This window comes from Sarcophilus harrisii, chromosome 4 (genome assembly GCF_902635505.1).
Source record: "Sarcophilus harrisii chromosome 4, mSarHar1.11, whole genome shotgun sequence".
NCBI lineage: Eukaryota > Metazoa > Chordata > Mammalia > Dasyuromorphia > Dasyuridae > Sarcophilus > Sarcophilus harrisii.
In genome coordinates, this window is record NC_045429.1 from 383,944,781 (window position 1) to 383,962,821 (window position 18,041).

Here is an 18,041-nt window from a genome sequence, read left to right on the forward strand (position 1 = left end):
GCCTTCAATCCCATATTACCTATCCTGTTCTGTTCTTTGTTCTGTACTCCACAAAAACCTAAAAAAGAGGCGTTATCTTTTTGCTCAGTTTCCGGCATAAAGGGAAGCAAGCCATTTACTTGTTTATTGATCATACATATCACTGTTAATAAATGTTATCTTGATTTAAGAAATGTGCCTTGGTTTATCGTTTTGTAAAATTTCAATTATGACAACCATAAAATCCCAATCATAGATTTAGAGCTCAAAATACTTTAAAGCCTATTATAACCTCCCCTCATTTTACAGATGAGAAAACTGAGAAATTAAATGATTTGGCCAAAGTTAGAGAGGTAAAGAAACAACAGTGACAGGTCATCTAATGCTAAAGTAAGAGCTCTTTTTAATTTGCCATACTTCTCTTGGCTACTTATGTGGTACTGCTTTTGTGGAGAGTCTCTCTATTCTCTGTTAGCCCTCCCCTAGATGGCTAATTGGGAGAAAGAGAGATATATTAGAAATTATTATGATGTACAAACAAAAGATATCAATATTAAAAAACAGATCTTCAAAAACAAGGATATGCTACCTAGAAATCATTTAAATATAACCATTAAAGCAAGTGCCCACCTCTAGTGGATAGTAATACAAAACAAAACAAAACAAAACAAAACAAAACAAAACAAAACAAAACAAAACTTGGGTCCATGTCCTCAAGGAATTTATAATCTAGTTAAAAAGTTATTTATACATACAAATAGAGAGTATATATATGTATATATATATATATATATATGTGTATATATGTGTATGTATATATATATATATATATATATATATATATATATATATATATATATTTCCACAAGAGAAGCCAATAAAGTGCTCTAAGATTTCAAGGGAAGGAAATTTCCTTTCCAATCTTTATTGCAACCTTCTCTGCAAGAGAATCTGCATCCTCTGAAGAGCAAGCCACTTTCTATCCCCACATTGCTGTATTTTCCCAAGGGAATTCCCCAAGATTTGAGCTTTTCCTCACAGGTGACTCTCTTCTCAATGGATTTTGAAACTAGCTTCTCAAATCTTTAACTTTCATTTCCTCCAGTTGCCCCACATCAATGGTTGAGAAGGAAAGGGACAGATCTTTTTTTCCCAGAACGCACATGCCTTTTCTGACATATTCATATACAAAAGGCCTGAAAGGTTCACACTCTTAGATTTCTATTAATAGTCTTCTATAATTTCATCAATTGGACAGAGAGGAATCAATTAATCAGGTATTTCTTGATTAATCCTACAATATTTACAAAAATGCTTGAAGGAGCAAAAAATGGAAATGGTCAATAGAAACCTCAGAAAGATTCACCATCAATACTTTATCTTAGAAAGTTGGAAGGTCCTGGGTAGAAGGGCACCTCAAACAACATTATAAGAAATTGAGTGAAGTTTACCTTAGAAGCAAGGGAAGAGAGGCTATAGTCACAGCTGTTTATGAAGAATCAGCTGTGTCTGGGGAGTCAGATCACTATTTGAGCAAAGGTCAAAATCAAAACCAAATTAGATGAAAGACTAAAAATGAGAAGGCCCTGAATGTGGTTTGAGGGGCATCAATGCAAACCTTAGAAATAAGCTGTCACCTCCAAAGAATAGGAAACAGATGACAGTAAAGACATTGACCTCATGGCCCTTTCTTTATGAAATCACTGAATAGTTCATCTCTTCCAACCCTTTTCTAAAGTAGGAATCTGCTACCCCACTACCTCTTTGATCCATGGTTTCCTTGCTTCTGCTAGAAAATGCAAACTATCATTGCACAGTGTTAATATTAGGAAAGTTTTCCTTTTACTAACCAAATCTCTCTAATTTCCACATACTGCTTCTAAGTGCTGCCCTTGATGCTACTAAATAAGACAAATCAAACTCCCCCTTTCTAATTAAAACCTAAAAATATTTGAAGAAAGCTAACATATTTCCCCTATCCAAGAGTATGTTGGTAAATGTTTAATAACTGGCTCCCCCCCCCAAAAAAAAAATATATGCAGGATACACTTTCAAATTTGGTTTACGTTATTAATTTTTTTCTCACTTTTTGTTACTCAAGACTATAAAAATATTTCAAGCCCTGATTTGTAGTTTACCAATTTCTGAAGTATAAATGCTCTCACCTAAAATTTAACCATCAGGTGGAGAGCTAGTAGGAGCTGGCTCACTCTCAAGATGAAATGTCCCTATCACATCTTCTCAAGATAAAACATCCCTATTTCCTTTAAATAAACTTTTTAAAGTTTAATGGCCATGCAAAGAAGCAATGCAGCAGAAAGGTCACATGTTTGATACCTCTGTTGTATATTATTATGTGCAGAGGAAAATATCCAACATCATAGGAATATAAATTTAGAGCTGGAAAATGGAAGTCCTCTAGTTTAGTTCCCAGAATTTGTAGAATAGGAAATTCAGAAATTAAATGCCTTTCCCAACCTGTAGCTAATAACAAGTCTGGATTGGAACTCAAGTTCTCTACCTCTAAATTCCATATTCTTTCCCTTAAGATTGTATTGACTTATTTGGATGCCATGTCACATGACTGCTCATGCCGAGTTTGTGTTCCACTAAAACCCATAAATCTTTTTCACAAGAAATTTTTTCTAGTTAATTTTTTAAAATTTACTTGTCAATTTGACTTGTCAATTCTTATCAATCAATCAATATGCATTTATTGAGCACGTGCTACTATGGGCCAGTCATTGCACAAAGCACGGGGGATACAAAGAAAGGTAAGCTCGCTCCTGCCTTGAAGAAGCTCACAGGCTAATGGATTTCAAGAATAAATAACAACAATTCCATAGGTTCAAAGAGAAGAAGATAAAAAGTATTCATTATTAGGTTTGATCTCATTTGAGTTAGTCTGTCATTCTAGCCTGTTGTGCTATTTGGGGTACTTATATCTGTTCCCCACCATATTGCCAATCCCCAGTGTTATGTTGGGACTGGCCAGTACCAGTTCTTGAGAGCTGATTGTTAAATTTTCTGTGTGAGCCTTTACACTTCAGAAATCAGCAAATGCTACAAATCAGAATTTGATTTATTGTATTATTGATGATCTAGACTTAAGAAATTCTAGAGGTAGACAAATGGCACAGTAGCTCAGATAGAATGCTAGATCCAGAATCACAAGATGATAACTTCAAATTGAAAACATAGACATTAGCTTTTTAATCTTGGGCAAGTGACTCACCTTCTCATTGCCTCAGTTTCTTTATCTATGAAATGAAGATAAAATAGCACTTACCTCCCAGGCTTATTGTGAGGATCAAATGAGATAATTTTTTATAAAGTATTTAGGACAATAAGTGGGATATAGGCATTATATAAATTTTGACTATTAATATAGTTATTATTCAGAAATTTGTGAAAATGTGTGAATAATTATTAAATTTCATTAATAAGAAAACACTAAAGTTAAAACTATTAATGAAAACATTAAATGTTAATAATGAAGATTTAAGTATGACACAAGTACATTACTATCGCTCCTCCCCATCCCCTGCTAGAACTGGTGTTTAAATATTTACTGCCACATCCCTATCTATCCTCTCTTAGCTCCCTGTCACCTGCAATTTGATAATCATGTTATATGTTCTTTCATCAAAGTCATTGAAAATCACATTTTAACAGCACAGAGCCATAGACAGATCTATGAATCATTCCCATAAAGACCATTTTCTACTAGGTGAGAAAATAGCTACATGGACCATTTGTTGCCATGATCTTCTTAATCATCTTTCCTGACGATCTCTTCTCTCATAAAAAAAAAAAAAATCTTCCTCTTTTTGAGACATCCTGAAAAACATCCTTGATTTCAAAATGATATTGCCTGTGGCACAAATTTCTTCGGTCTTATGCCAGCTTTTTGGCCCAAATTAGCTGCATGAATTTGAGCAAATCAATCTATACGACTTTCAATTTCTCATATATAACGGGAGGATGATGATATCTAAACTATCCAAGTTATAAGTTTGTGGCAAGGGAAGTACCATCTTCCTTATTAATAACAAAAGCTGTCATTAAGGTCCACTGTGACCTTTTTGCTATATCCCAAAGTCTCTCCTCTGTACCATATTAACCCAACTTTTAGCTCAAGAAAATAAATAATTTCATATTCCTAATTAAAGGTAAAAAAAATAAGCCAGCCCTACAATAATATAATCCGAACCATTCCTTCCTTCATTTAAGAACCTGTTGAGTACTTTCTACATCTGCAGTCCCTCGATATGTGATAAATCTACGAAGGTCCCATGTGCTGAGTTCCACAAAACTGCCAGGAGCTATTTGCTAGAATAGAAACTGCACAAGAGTCCCCAGAGAAGCTCAACAATTTCTGGCACATATGTTAATATGCAAAACCCAGCATAGGCGAGGGAAAACAGTGTAGTTATGGGAGGTTCAAATTTTTTCCTTTGTCTTTCATATGTTCAATTCACCTCTTCCAAATATGCTCTGGACAGACTATCACCTTCACTGACCTGCCAGGAATGTCACTTAAAATTAAGTCAGGTTCCTGGGTCAGGACAACAATTAATCAGTGCAGTGAAATAAACACTCATCTCTCTTCTTGTTGGCATCAGAAATCATGGAAGGTTTTGACTCCAGCCACAGGTTTTTTTTTTTGTTTGTTGTTCCCCACATATGACCTTCCATTTATCATCTCCAGGCTTTTATACAAGTTACTTCCCCCATGCCTGGATGCCCTTCCTCCTCAACTCAGACTCAAAAACTTCCTCCCTTCTTTGAAGGGTTTAGGTCCATCTCTTCCAAAAGCCACTATGTGCTCATTCCCATGGTTAGTATCCCCCCCGACTTCTGAAATTTCTATGAATTTCATAGGATCCACAGTAGGAGGATTGGAAGATCAACCGTGTCCTAGCATTTTGGACTGTATATTTGAAACCAGAACAAATCTTAGAAATTATTGATTCTATTAAGTAATACCCTTACATCACAAACAGTGACAGAATCAGGATTTGAACTTTAATCCTCTGACTCCAAAGCTAGATCTCTTTTTGCTGTGTGACATTTTATATTTATTTATTCTTATATAAATTGTTTTTTCACCACCACCATCATCATCATCATCATCAATAGCATTTGGCAAATCCCCATTTTACCAAGAAGGAACCTGAGGCTGAGCAAGGTTAAGGGACTGACCAAGGTTCATACAATTAGTAAGAAGCTGAGGCTAAATTTAAACACAAGTATTCTTGGCTCCAGGTACAACACTCTCTTGTACCTAGCTGCTTAATACAGGTAAGTTCTATGAGGGCTGTGACTCTTATTTTTGACTTTGTATTCCCAGAACAGTGCCTTAAACACAGAAGTAAATATGTTTGTTGAATGAATGAATATATTATCTATTTATCTTTCCACGGTATGGGATCCAGGGGCTTTGCAGCTTCTTCCTTTACTTTCAGAATGAGAAAAGAAACTGGGGATTTGCTTATAAGCTAAACAAAGTATGACACAAAAATCACATTTCAGAACACACTGAATTTGAGGGGGGAAAAAAAGACAAAGCATTAAACCCTGCAAAATGAACTGCTCTGCTCACCAGCTTTCCGTCATTAATGGAGGTCAATTTGGGGGCTAATTAGGGGTTAGATGAGGTGGGATAGGGAGGAGGATGCTTAAAACCATTTCCCAAAAACTGATGCTGACCAGTCATCCTTGGAATTTGCAATTTGATGAACAAAAACAAATGAAAAATTTCAAAGTAAATTTTGATGGCCGCAGTGTGTTTGTATTAATAAAGAAAACTGTATGGTATATTAGAAATGGCACTTGGCTTGGCAACAGAACTGGGTTTAATTCTGGCTCTGCTACTTATTTCCATAGTAATCTATTTAACCCTTATGAGCCTCGGTTTCCTCATATGTAAAATGAGGTAGGACTGGATAATCTTTAAGGTTCCTTAAACTTCTAAATCCTGTGAGTCCTACCACAAGCAAGAAAGTGTATATCTGCCAACAATCTTATTATCATTATCATTATATATGATGATAATAAAATATTGGCATCTTGAATTTTACTTAGCACTTTACATTTCTCTAAATACACAAAAATCTATAAGTACATTTGATCCTCACAAAAACACTGTGACATGAAGAGGACAAAATTTTTTCCCTCTACTTTATGGACGAAGGGGAAAGAGTACCAAAAGTTATATAATTTTCCCACAGTGCTAGTAAGCAGAGTTCAGAATTAGCACTATAACCCAGATCTCCTGATCATTACTCCAGTGGCCTTTGTCAACATGGGCCACGTGAAATCATGTAAGAAAAATGACTAATTGTTCACTGCTTTGACTCTCATATCTCATTACTGGACACCCCTCTACCCCCTCCACAAAGAGGTCAAAGGCAGAAAGGCCCCATTTATACCACAATATTCATAGTAGTACTTATAACCACAAAAAATTAGAAACAAAGTAGTATCTGTCAATTGAGGAACAGCTGAATAAACTAAATTAAATAAACTAAACTAAATAAACAGGAATGTCATGGAATGATCCAGAGGAACTTGAGATGATTATATGACCTAATGCAGAATGAAACAAGCAGACAGGAAAAGGACATACACAATGATTATAGTAATATAGGTTAAAAGAATCCAAGAATGAAGCTCAATGGTGAATAATTATAATAACCATTCCTGGACTTCTAAGAGAGATGAGGAAGCCACTTCCTCCTTTTAGAAGAGAGAATGAGGGGATGACACAATGTCAATGAATAACAGCATGCTACATACAGGCTTAGAACAGTTTTCGGCCTATACAAAAATGCTTAATTAATAAATGTTAGTGAATATTATCAGATTCAAGTGATTTTGCTTAACCTTTTATTTATTTATAGGTACAAGAGAAAGTTCATAGGAAGGGCAGAAGAGAGACGGTTTACTCAAAAATGACAATGATATAAAAACAAAAGTCCAAAGCAAAACAATTCTTAAAATGATTATTTCAACCCTATAAATCAACCTGATTATCAGTTTATTAAGAATAAGACATAATTCATCCTGCCATCTAGGGGAGGGGGTGGGGGGGGTAAGAGGTGAAAAATTGGAACAAGAGGTTTGGCAATTGTTAATGCTGTAAAGTTACCCATGCATATACCTGTAAATAAAAGGCTATTAAATTAAAAAAAAAAAAAAAGAATAAGACATAATTGTTGGGCAGTATTGGTCATGTCTGAATCTCCATGACCCATCTAAGGTTTTCTTGGCAAAGACACTGGAGTGATTTGCGTTTCCTTCTCCAGCACATTTTGCAGTTGGGGAAACTGGAGCAAACTGGGTTGTGACTTGCACAGGTTCATACAGATAATAAGTGTCTGAGGTCAAATTTGAACTCCTAACTCTGGGGGCAGTAATCTATCCACTGCACCACCTTCTACCCAACTGACATAGACCTTGAAGAAATTACAGATCGATGAACCTCCTCATTTAAAGATAAAAAGCTGAGACTCAGAAAATGTAATGGAGACAACAGTGGGGGCCAGCATTCAAATAATAGGTCTCCAATTCCAAACATGGGGATCTTTCTACTGTTCTAAGACAGAACATAGTTGGGTTCTGATAAGAAACCCAGTCTCAGAAAAACACTCAGTACAAATATACATCCCACCCACCCATCAGTTCCTCAGATGAGATGACAGTCATGAACACACCTTTGGAAGTTAAAAGTATTCCCACTAGTAAAGTGTTATCTTTATTAAAAGCACTGCCAGATGTTCCTGCCTGTACGGCTCTCCCCAGGAGCAAAAGGTAGAAATGAAAAGGGGACAGTAAATTGAATGGACAAGACAGCTGCTGACTGCAACTGACCCCTCGGCCTGAAGCCACTGAGAATGAAAGCTGGCTCCACTGTTTGAAGAGTATTTTATTTTCAATCCCATTTTGATGCAAGGCAGACATAATCCACATAATGTAATGTCCCCCAAATTGCTTTCAATGCATTCAAACTGGAGTCCTCTTAGTGGGGTCTAAACAGTTTCTTCCCTCTGTGGCCAAGGCAGGGTGTGCGGAGGTCAAGAAGGAATAATGAAGTGGTGACATTCGCAATGACTCTCTATGGTTAGGTTTGCAGACTGAGCAATGCCATTGCTATTTTCTTAGTCACAGGCACGGCGGGCTTGCGGGAGGCTGCTCCCAGAAGGCTTGATTTGTGTGAAAGTGAAACTGAGATAAGCATAAATTGAGAAGAAAGGGAGGGTGATGGAGACAGAGAAGGGAGGAAAAAAGAGAGAAGGAAGAGAAGGGAGGGAGAGGGAGACAGACAGACAGACAGAAAGAAAGGAGAGAGGTGGGGGAGGAAGGAAGGGAAGAGGGAAAAAGAGAGAGGGAGGGAGAAAAAAGAGAAGGGGGAGAGAGAGACAGAAAGGGGGGAAAGAGAGGAGGAAGGAGGGAGGAAGGGAGAGAGAGAGGAAGGGAGAGAGACAGAGACAAAGAAACACACAAAGAAAGAAAGAGAGAGAGAGACAGAGAGAGACAAGAAGAGGAGAGACAGAGGAGAGAAGGGGGGAGAGACAGAGAGAGAATGGGGAGAGAGACAGAGACAGACAGAGAGAAAGACATTCGGCGAGACAAAGAGACAGACATCGAGACAGAGAGAGGAGATCCTTTCCTCAAACTCTTCCTGGCTGAGCAGGTTCATGGCAACCAGCAACTTCCACAACTGATATCTAAACTATTTGCTATCTCTTCTAAAGGAAAACAATTTAAAGCAGACAACATTCGGGTATATAAACTAGATTCATCATGAGGAAATCCACTGACCAACTACCCAACCAACTAATCATTATTTAGAGAGAACAATTTTTTTTTTGTTTAGAATGCCAAGGAAAAGGAATGAATGAAGAAAGGAAGGAAGAAAGGAAGGAAGGAAGGAAGAAAATATTTGCTCCTTCTCAAAGTAACATCCTCGTCTGTAGACCTGACATGTATTATTCATGATTGTCATTAAAATCCAAATATATAATGAGAGTTTGCATTATGTAGTAGCTCTGGGCTTCAAATCCTGGCTCTGGTGCTTAAAAAAAAAAAAAAAAAAAAAAAAAAAAAAAAAAAAAAAAAAAAAAAAAAAAAACTCATAATGTCTGAGTCCCAATTTCTCCATCCTTAAAATGGGGATAATAACTTGTGTTACCTATCTTATTGGCACGTTTCAAGGAAATTGATTTTTAAAATTTAAAGCATTATGTCATTGCAGCTTATGCTAATTATTATGTACAAGGAACTGTGCTAGGTAGAAAGGATGACACAGTTCTTTCTTGGTGGAAGGTGATATGAATTTAAGAAAAGGAACTTAGAAGAAAGGAAGCAAACTGCTTCTCTTTATTCATGTCTGGCTTACTCATCAGAGTGATTTCTTTCTAGATTCTTATAGTACAAAGCTTTAACAAAACTGACATCTATATAGTGCTTTAGGTATAAAGCACTTGATATATGTGATATCATTTAAGCCTCACAATAATCCCGTTGGGTAAGTATGACAGACATTATCACCCCCATTTTACAGATGAGGAAACTAGAGTTCTAAAGGTTATGTCTCCACCCATGGTCACACAGATAGTAATTGTCAGAGAAAAGGAGAAGACTTTCCAAACTCCAAGCCTTGAATCCTACCCCAAGGGGGAAGTGTCCAGGAAAGTGTTCCCTCACTGCCCAGAACAACATACCTTGGACTGGGTTTTGCATAGGGGACAGTCACAATCAAAGCAGTACTGTTCTTTCAGCTGTTTCTGCCTCTCTGCAGTGGGCATCAGTACATCAAGATAGCAGATGGTAAGCTGTGTGTAAGCAAAAGGGAAAAAGAAAAGAGATCATAAGGCTGGGTGATTTTGTCCCACATCTGCTAAGTAACATGTTCCACAAGCTGCATGGATCTGAAGTTGGACCATCCCTGAACCAAGTGGAAAGGGGTTATCTGGTGACCTTTGAAAAGACAAAGTGGAACGGATGATTCATTTATTATGTTCTGACTAGTTATCTTCCTAATGAGGCTTCTAGCTTTCAGGCTCTACCCCTTCCGGACCATCCTCTACCCAGCTGCCCCAATGATCTTCCTAAAGTAAAGGCCAGACCATTTGACTCTCTAGACCAAGAAATTTCAGTAGCACCTTATTGTCTCTCGGACAAAATAAAAACTCTCTAACTTGGCACTTAAAAAGCCTACTTTTCCAAGATTTTTTCATGTTAATCCACTTCATGCATTCAATGTCTGGTCAAATTAGTCTACTTGCTAGTCCCAGAATTTTACACTGGCTGCACGTGTATATATATATGTATATTTATACATCTATATATACATATTTGTATATATGCAGGCACACATGTATTGTACATGTACAGTATAGAATAATGATGACCATCTATATTTGCATTGTGCATATTTGCATATGTGCATATTTATGTAAGCATCTTTATGTGCGTATGTAGCAAATGTACCTATATGGTCATATGTGCAGGCAAATGTACATGTGCGTACATTCAACAGAATATGATAATGATGATGATGATTTAGAAAGTCTTATTACTTTATCTATCAGAACTAGATTTCTTAAAAAAATATTCATGTTTACTTGTTTTTTGATTTATGATTTACTAAAATAATAAACTCACAGAAATTTGAGGAACCATCTTGTCCAGAAGTGTCAAAATATATACATATATACATGAATACACTGTATACATTTCTAATCTTAGACTATATCCAATTACTAGCATTTTCTCTGGCTGTTCCCTATGTTTGGAACTTTCTCCTGCCTCATTTCTGATTAATGATCTCTCTGACTTCTTTTAAGTCTCAACTAAAATTCCACCATGTACAGGAAATTTTCCCTAACTTCTCTAATTCCAGTGTCTTCCTTCTGTTTTATCTCCTATTTATCCTCTATAAAGCTTGTTTTGTATATATTTTTTATACATTGTCTCTTCCACTAGATTATAAGCTTCTTGTAGCAGCTCCTTTTGAGGGGCAAGAATTTTAAATTGCGTAGATGCCCAACTGTTGGGGAATGGCTGAATAAGTTATGGTATATGAATGTAATAGAATATTATTGTTCTATAAGAAATGATGAACAAACTGATTTCAGAAAAGCCTGGAAAGATTTAGACGGACTGATGCTAAGTCCATGTAGAACCAAGAGAACACTGTATAACAATAAGATTATGTGATGATCAACTCTGATGGATATGGTTCTTTTCAACAAGGAGGTGATTCAGGCTAATTCCAATAGACTTGGGGTGGAATATGCTATTCACATCCAGAGAGAGTACTATGGAGACTGAATGTGGACTGAAGCATAGTATTCTCATTCTTTTAAAAACTGTAGTTGTTTGTTTTCTTGGGTTTTTTCCTTTCTTGTGTTTTTCCCCCCTTTTGAGCTGATTTTTTTTGCACAATGTAAGAAATATGGAAATATATGTGAAAGAATTGCACATATTTAACCTATCTTAGATTGCTTGCTGATTTGGGGAGAAGGTAAGGGAAGGAAAGAAAAAAATATGGAATTCAATGTTTTACAAAAATGAATGTTGAAAACTATCTTTATATGTATTTGGAAAAATAAAATACTACTGAAGGAAAAATAGATTGTAAGCTTCTTAAGGGCAGGAACTATCTTTTACTTCTTTTTGTACCTCTAGAATGTAGCACAGTGATTGGACATAGTAGTTGCTTAATAAATGCTTATTAATTAATTAACTGATTCTCACTCTACCCATTAAAATCCATAGTTTCCTTTAAGGCTTAGTTCATATGCTGCCTCCTATGGAAGAGGCTCTTAAGCTGAGTCCCTAGAGTTTCAACAGTGACAAATTTGGATGACAAAATTATATATTTATTTTAACTAACTTGTATCCGGAATTAAACATTTCCTTCAATGACTGAAGAACATGACTGTGGGAAAGGATCTATATATTTTCACCAAATTGCTAAAGGCATCTGTGACATACACAAAAATTCCAGCTCTTGTCTTCTGGGAAGCCTGACCTCATGTCCTTAGTTTTCAATGCTGTCTCTCAAGGAGAACATCACTTCTTGTCTTTGTATCCCTAATAACTAGTAAGATGCCTTGTACATAGCAAGTGCTATGGATTACAGGCTTGTGGTACAAGAAAGCAACCATGGGAATGAAACATGAAGTGGGGATGGGAATATGAGTTTATATAAACTAGACATTGTACTAAGTACTTTTACCAATATTATGTAATTATTCCAATTTTACTGCTAAGGAAATTGAAGTCAAATGTTAGGTGACTTTCCTATGGTCCCACAGTTAGTAAATGTCTGAACCTGCTTTTGAATTTAGGTCTTTGTGACCCCAAGTCCAACAATTTTTATTGTCTCATCACCTGCCCTGAATGAGGGAAGGTGCAGAAAGGAAGATGATTTGTTTCATTTTAGGACTCTTCTTAATTTCTGTCATTATGTCCCCAGTGCCTAAAGAGGTACCTTTCACATAAGTAAGTATTTAATAAATTCCTGTTGAATTCAATTGCATTTTAATTAGAAAAATAGATAAGTAGGATGGCTTATCCATTGGCACAGTCTTTTTAGGCAAGCAGTTAAGAGGTAATGGAATGGCTCCATACCTTATTAAATGGCACTCTGCCTCACTTCATTCCATCTTAAGCTCTGAATAAAAATCGTGGCTCTAGGTAACATGGAAGGAATAATTTCCTGATAAGGACAGTTAAACATGGAAAAGTCGCCTTTTTCCCCTGGGCTTTTTAAAATCCAATGGATACCTAAAATGGTATACTAATTGGAGGCACACACCACGTTCTGGTCAGTGGGGTTCTGACCTTTAGGCACATTTCTCAGCTATCAGTTCAATTCTACCGTCATAGAGGATCTATTAAGTCAACAGCATCCATGAGGTGCCTGGAGTTAATCCACCAAGGTCATCTTTACTTACAGTGATAAAACAACTCATAAGTTATTGCTATTTTGATAACGATAAAAAAACCAAAAAATCCATCACTGCTCTTACAAAGAAGTCAGCTGGTAGCAAGAGATGAAGTTTTTTTTCTTTCAGCCACAGAACACTTAAAGTGATTGGGAAAGGTCTTGGATGGTTTCCCCATAACTGCCAACCAATGGACTCCCATTTTGAAAATGTGCCCATTCTCAGTGGAATCTCATCAATGAGAACATTAAAGTCCAAATGCAAAGATTTTCCCATTTGGAGGGTCATCGAAGGGCTAATGAATAGGGGTTTACAATGGGAACTTGCCTCATTGAAGTGGTTCTCAGAACTGCCCTGATGTACTACGCCACTTCTCAATCACTCAGAATTGTGGCTTCTCTCGGGCAACTAAAAGGAAATACCCAGCATTCGGCTCTTTGGCTGGATGCTATAAAGTCATATTTAATTTTAATGCTGAGAAACACAACCAAGTTTATGTTAATCATTTAATCAGCAACACATAAAAACCTTTATTAAAGACTCATTCGCCTGCTGATTTAATTCGGAATCTGTTCATTGAGTGCAAGGCTCATTTAGCTGGTACATATTCATGGAGCACAGCCATCGATCAGCTGTGGCTTTAATAGCATAAAATAAAATAAAATATTATTAACACGTGAATGCAGCTGACCACTTTGTCAATTTGCTACAGCTCCCATGGAGAATGGAGTAAATAATTTGCAGCAAAAGAGTATTATTATTATCTTGGAAATCTTATAAAATGTCTTATTGACCTAGATTTTTTTAAAAATCCATATTTGCTTGTTTTCAGGCTTTAAATAATGGCGCAGGTAAGTAGTGGGGAAAGCTAGGTGACATAATGGCTAAGGTACCAGGGCTAAAGTCAGAAAGACTCATCTTCTAAGTTCAAATATAGCCTCAGAACCTTACTAGCTGTGTGAACCTGGCCAAGTCACTTCACCCTGTTTGCATTAGTTTCCTCATCTATAAAATAAGCTGGAGGAAGAAATGGCAAACTACTCCAATATCTTTGCCACAAAAACATGAAATGGAGTCACAGAGAGTCAGATAAGACTGAGACAACTGAACAACAATAAAAAGGCTTAAAAATCATAGGCTCACAGATTTAGACCTGGAAAAAGCCTCAGGAGCCATCTAATCTAGGGGTGTCAGAGTAGATGCATCTGGCCAGCCAAATCCCAGTGTGGACAGAACCAGATTAAAATGTTATCAGGAAATATTTCACAAAGGAAAATTTTAAAACAGGTTACAATATAAATGTTAATTTGTGGTTTTCTAACACAGCAGGCAGAGATCAAGTCTATCTGAATTTAACATTTTTGATTTAGTTTAAACCAATCATTTTACAGAAAACCAGAGAGATGAAGTTCTTTGTCCAAAGTAAGGTAGGCAGTTAAATATCAGACTCAGAACTTATTCCAGGGTTTTGGACTCTAAATGCTGTGCTCTTTTTTTGTGTGTTTCATACTGCTAAATCTTGACTATGTATCTTGCTTGGAAATCCCAAGGCTAAAATATTTTGCTTCAAATAAACCAGTTTTCCATGATGTGTAACAGGGTAGATAATAAGATACAATTAACATAAAACCTAATCTGTATTCCTTGAACTGAACTGATATAATTCAAACTTTCTTCAAAATCCACAGACCCTAACACTGATACATTGTTGGAGGAATTGTGAATACATCCAGCCATTCTGGAGAGCAATTTGGAACTATGCCCAAAAAGTTATCAAACTGTGTATACCCTTTGATCCAGCAGTGTCTCTACTGGGATTATACCCCAAAGAGATACTAAAAAAGGGAAAGAGACCTGTATGTGCCAAAATGTTTGTGGCAGCCCTGTCTGTAGTGGCCAGAAGCTGGAAAATGAATGGATGCCCATCAATTGGAGAATGTTTGAGTAAATTGTGGTATATGAATGTTATGGAATATTATTGTTCTGTAAGAAATGACCAGCAGGATGAATACAGAGAGGATTGGCGAGACCTACATGAACTGATGCTGAGCGAAATGAGCAGATCCAGGAGATCATTATATACCTCAACAACGATACTGTATGAGGATGTATTCTGATGGAAGTGGATTTCTTCAACAAAGACAAGATCTAACTTAGTTTCAATTGATCAAGGGTGGACAGAAGCAGCTATACCCAAAGAAAGAACACTAGGAAATGAATGTAAACTGCTTGCATTTTTGTTCTTCTTCCCAGGTTATTTATACCTTCTAAATCCAATTCTCCCTGAGCAACAAGAAAACTGTTCGGTTCTGCACACATATATTGTATCCAAGATCTACTGTAATCTATTTAACATGTATAGGACTGCTTGCCATCTTGGGGAGAGGGTGGAGCGAGGGAGGGGAAAAATCGGAACAGAAGTGAGTGCAAGGGATAACATTGTAAAAAATTACCCTGGCATGGGTTCTGTCAATAAAAAGTTATTTAATTAAAAATAAATAAATAAAAATCTACAGACCCTAAATGGAAAACTGAATTTTTAATTATCCCATTGAGAGCTAATAGTAATACTTTTAATTCCATAGGTGTGGAGCAGGAAAGGACCTTAGAGGTGCTTAGTTCAAACCTTTCATTTTAAATATTAGGAAAATGAGAGGGCCGGGGAGGCTCAATGTCACATAGGCATCAAAGGTGGGATTTGAACACAAGTCCTTTGATTTCAAAGCCACTGAATGCTACCTCCCCTTTTTTTTTTTTGACTCTTTAATATCTAATAACTTCTAAAAGAGTCTGACCAAGCTCTGGTGAGCAGAAAGGCTTTCCTCATTAAAAAGAAAACAACAAAATACAAAACATCAAGGACTTTAGTTTTAAAACTTTCATCTGAAAAATCATTACTTTGAGCACTTGTATGTAAAGCTCACGTTTCCACTGTTTGTTCAATAATATTATTGATAATAGCAAGAATCGTTGCTAGGTATGAATTCCTATGAGTACAGCTTGGATTGACCAGACTTTTTTTGTTCATGTTTTATAAGAATGCCTGATCATAAAAGGCATTTCAGAGCTGAACACATCCCTGAAGGTGACAACTATTACCTTCCAGGTAAGTTTACTGCACCTTCATCTCTGTAGGGTCCTAGATGAAAGTGGAGGAAAAATATCCAAGTTGAAACAACAAATCCTAAGGAATTCATTACTGAAGATTAAAACCCTCAATATGGAGAGGTAAGTGTTGGAATTGGTAATATTAGGAAGAGAAATCTGTTTCTGGATCCTAGAATAGAAGATGGCCTTAGGAAGAGAGAAAATTACAAAGGCTGGGGAACTTCCACAATTCATTCCCATTATTGCTTCTTTCTTCCTGCTATTAAGATGTAATTATGCTCTCCAATCTGGGACATATTAGGAGTTCTGTTCCACTCTCTGTCTTCTCTAGGCCTTCTCTCTTCAAAACAGTCTTGTTTCCTCCACAGACCTTATTCCGTGGGCTTATTACTCACAGATGACAGTTTTTAATTGTGATAGCCTCAAAAAGGTCTGTTTTGATAAAAAAAAAAAAAAAATACCACCTCTTATCTGATGCTACAATCTCCCCTTCTCTGAATCCCCACCTCAATTCTTTTATGGACTCTTTTATGCTAGAAATTTCCATCCTTGATGCAACCTTGCTAATTAATATCTTTCTTTCTTCTCTTAAAGGTAGGAAAACCAATAAAAAAGACTTTTAGTCTTCCCCATAAAACACTGGGGTCTCTTCCACATTGTTGTTTGTTATGTAAAACAACTTAGAGACTTCATACAGAAGAAATGAAGGAGGGGTATAACCTGGTTTTTGAGGCAGGTGAGTATCTCTCACCTATAAATTCCCGTATTCAATCCCCTCCACATATCTAATTTTATCATTATCTTTTGCTCATAGGGTCATAGAATAAGAGTTGGAAGAGACTTTGAGGAGACACTTAATCCAATGCCCTCGTATTATAGATGAGGGAACAGAAAACCTGAAGGAATCAATGATTTACCCAGAATCACATTGCTAAGTGTCAGAGGCATGAATTGAATCCAAGATCCTGCTTTCCTCCCTCCCACCTCCCAGTATTAACAAAGGGATCCAACTGCACATTTGCAGTCTCTTCCTTTTTTTGCTTATAATGCACCTATAATAAAAAGTTCATTAAAAAATTTTTTTTTGCTCCTTTTGTGGCAATCTTTGAGTCGTAAATAATATCTGAAAAGGATGGGTGCTGTGATGATCCCATAAGTATTCTGAGATCCTACTTTGTAGTCCATTTTTGTTTTTAGCAAGATACATCCAAGCTAGAGAATCTGAGATTTGGAATAGAATTTGAGAGCTGGAAGAAACCACACAGGCCATCTATTCCAGTCCCTGCTCAGTGCAGGGATATTAACATGCCTCTGCTTGGATTCTTCCAATGAATAACTATCATTATTTTAGCCAATATTAAGTGTTCTTCCGCCCTCTGGGGGTGCTGGTAAGGAGTGAAGGAGCTGATAGAGAGGTTAATATCAGGGTTGAAAACAGAATTCCCAGTGATACTCTATAAAGCATAGAGCAATTAGTAATTACTTTTTTCTATTTTGTCCAAAGAAACAGAAGGCATATATTAAGCACAAAGGGGACAATCCTTCTTAATTCTAGTACCTCCCCTCTGTTAATTATTTCCTAATTATCCTGTAGATTGCTTTGTATTTATTTGTTTATATATTGTCTCCCTCATTAGATTATAAACTCCTTAAAGTTAAGGAATTTTTTTGCCTCTTTTTGTATCCCCAGAGTTTAACCTAGTGCCTGTCATGTAGTTCGTAATTAATAAATGCTTAATGACTGACTTTCCTCAGAAATCATCTAGTCCAAAACTTCTTAAACTGTAGGTAGTGACCCCATATAGGGTCATGTACATCAATGTGGGGGTCATGAAATTATAATTTATTATCAATAAATATTTGATTTGTACAATTATTTTATATATCTATATACCAGGGGTCGCATAAAAATTTCCCTGGAGAAAAGCGATAGTCCAATGCTTTTATTTTGCAGAGAAGGAAAATCCAGGTTGCTCAGGTAGTAAGAAACAG

The 18,041-nt window shown here is 36.5% G+C and overlaps 1 protein-coding gene across 1 annotated transcript in view; it reads right to left on the bottom strand.

Moving 5' to 3' along the window:
• SMYD3 (SET and MYND domain containing 3) overlaps positions 1 to 18,041 on the bottom strand; it is a 961,044-nt gene that overhangs the window by 201,073 nt on the left and 741,930 nt on the right. Inside the window, exon 8 of the mRNA XM_023502028.2 lies at positions 9,708 to 9,818. Coding sequence (XP_023357796.1) covers positions 9,708 to 9,818 — 111 coding nt within the window. The remainder of the gene's footprint in view (positions 1 to 9,707; positions 9,819 to 18,041) is intronic.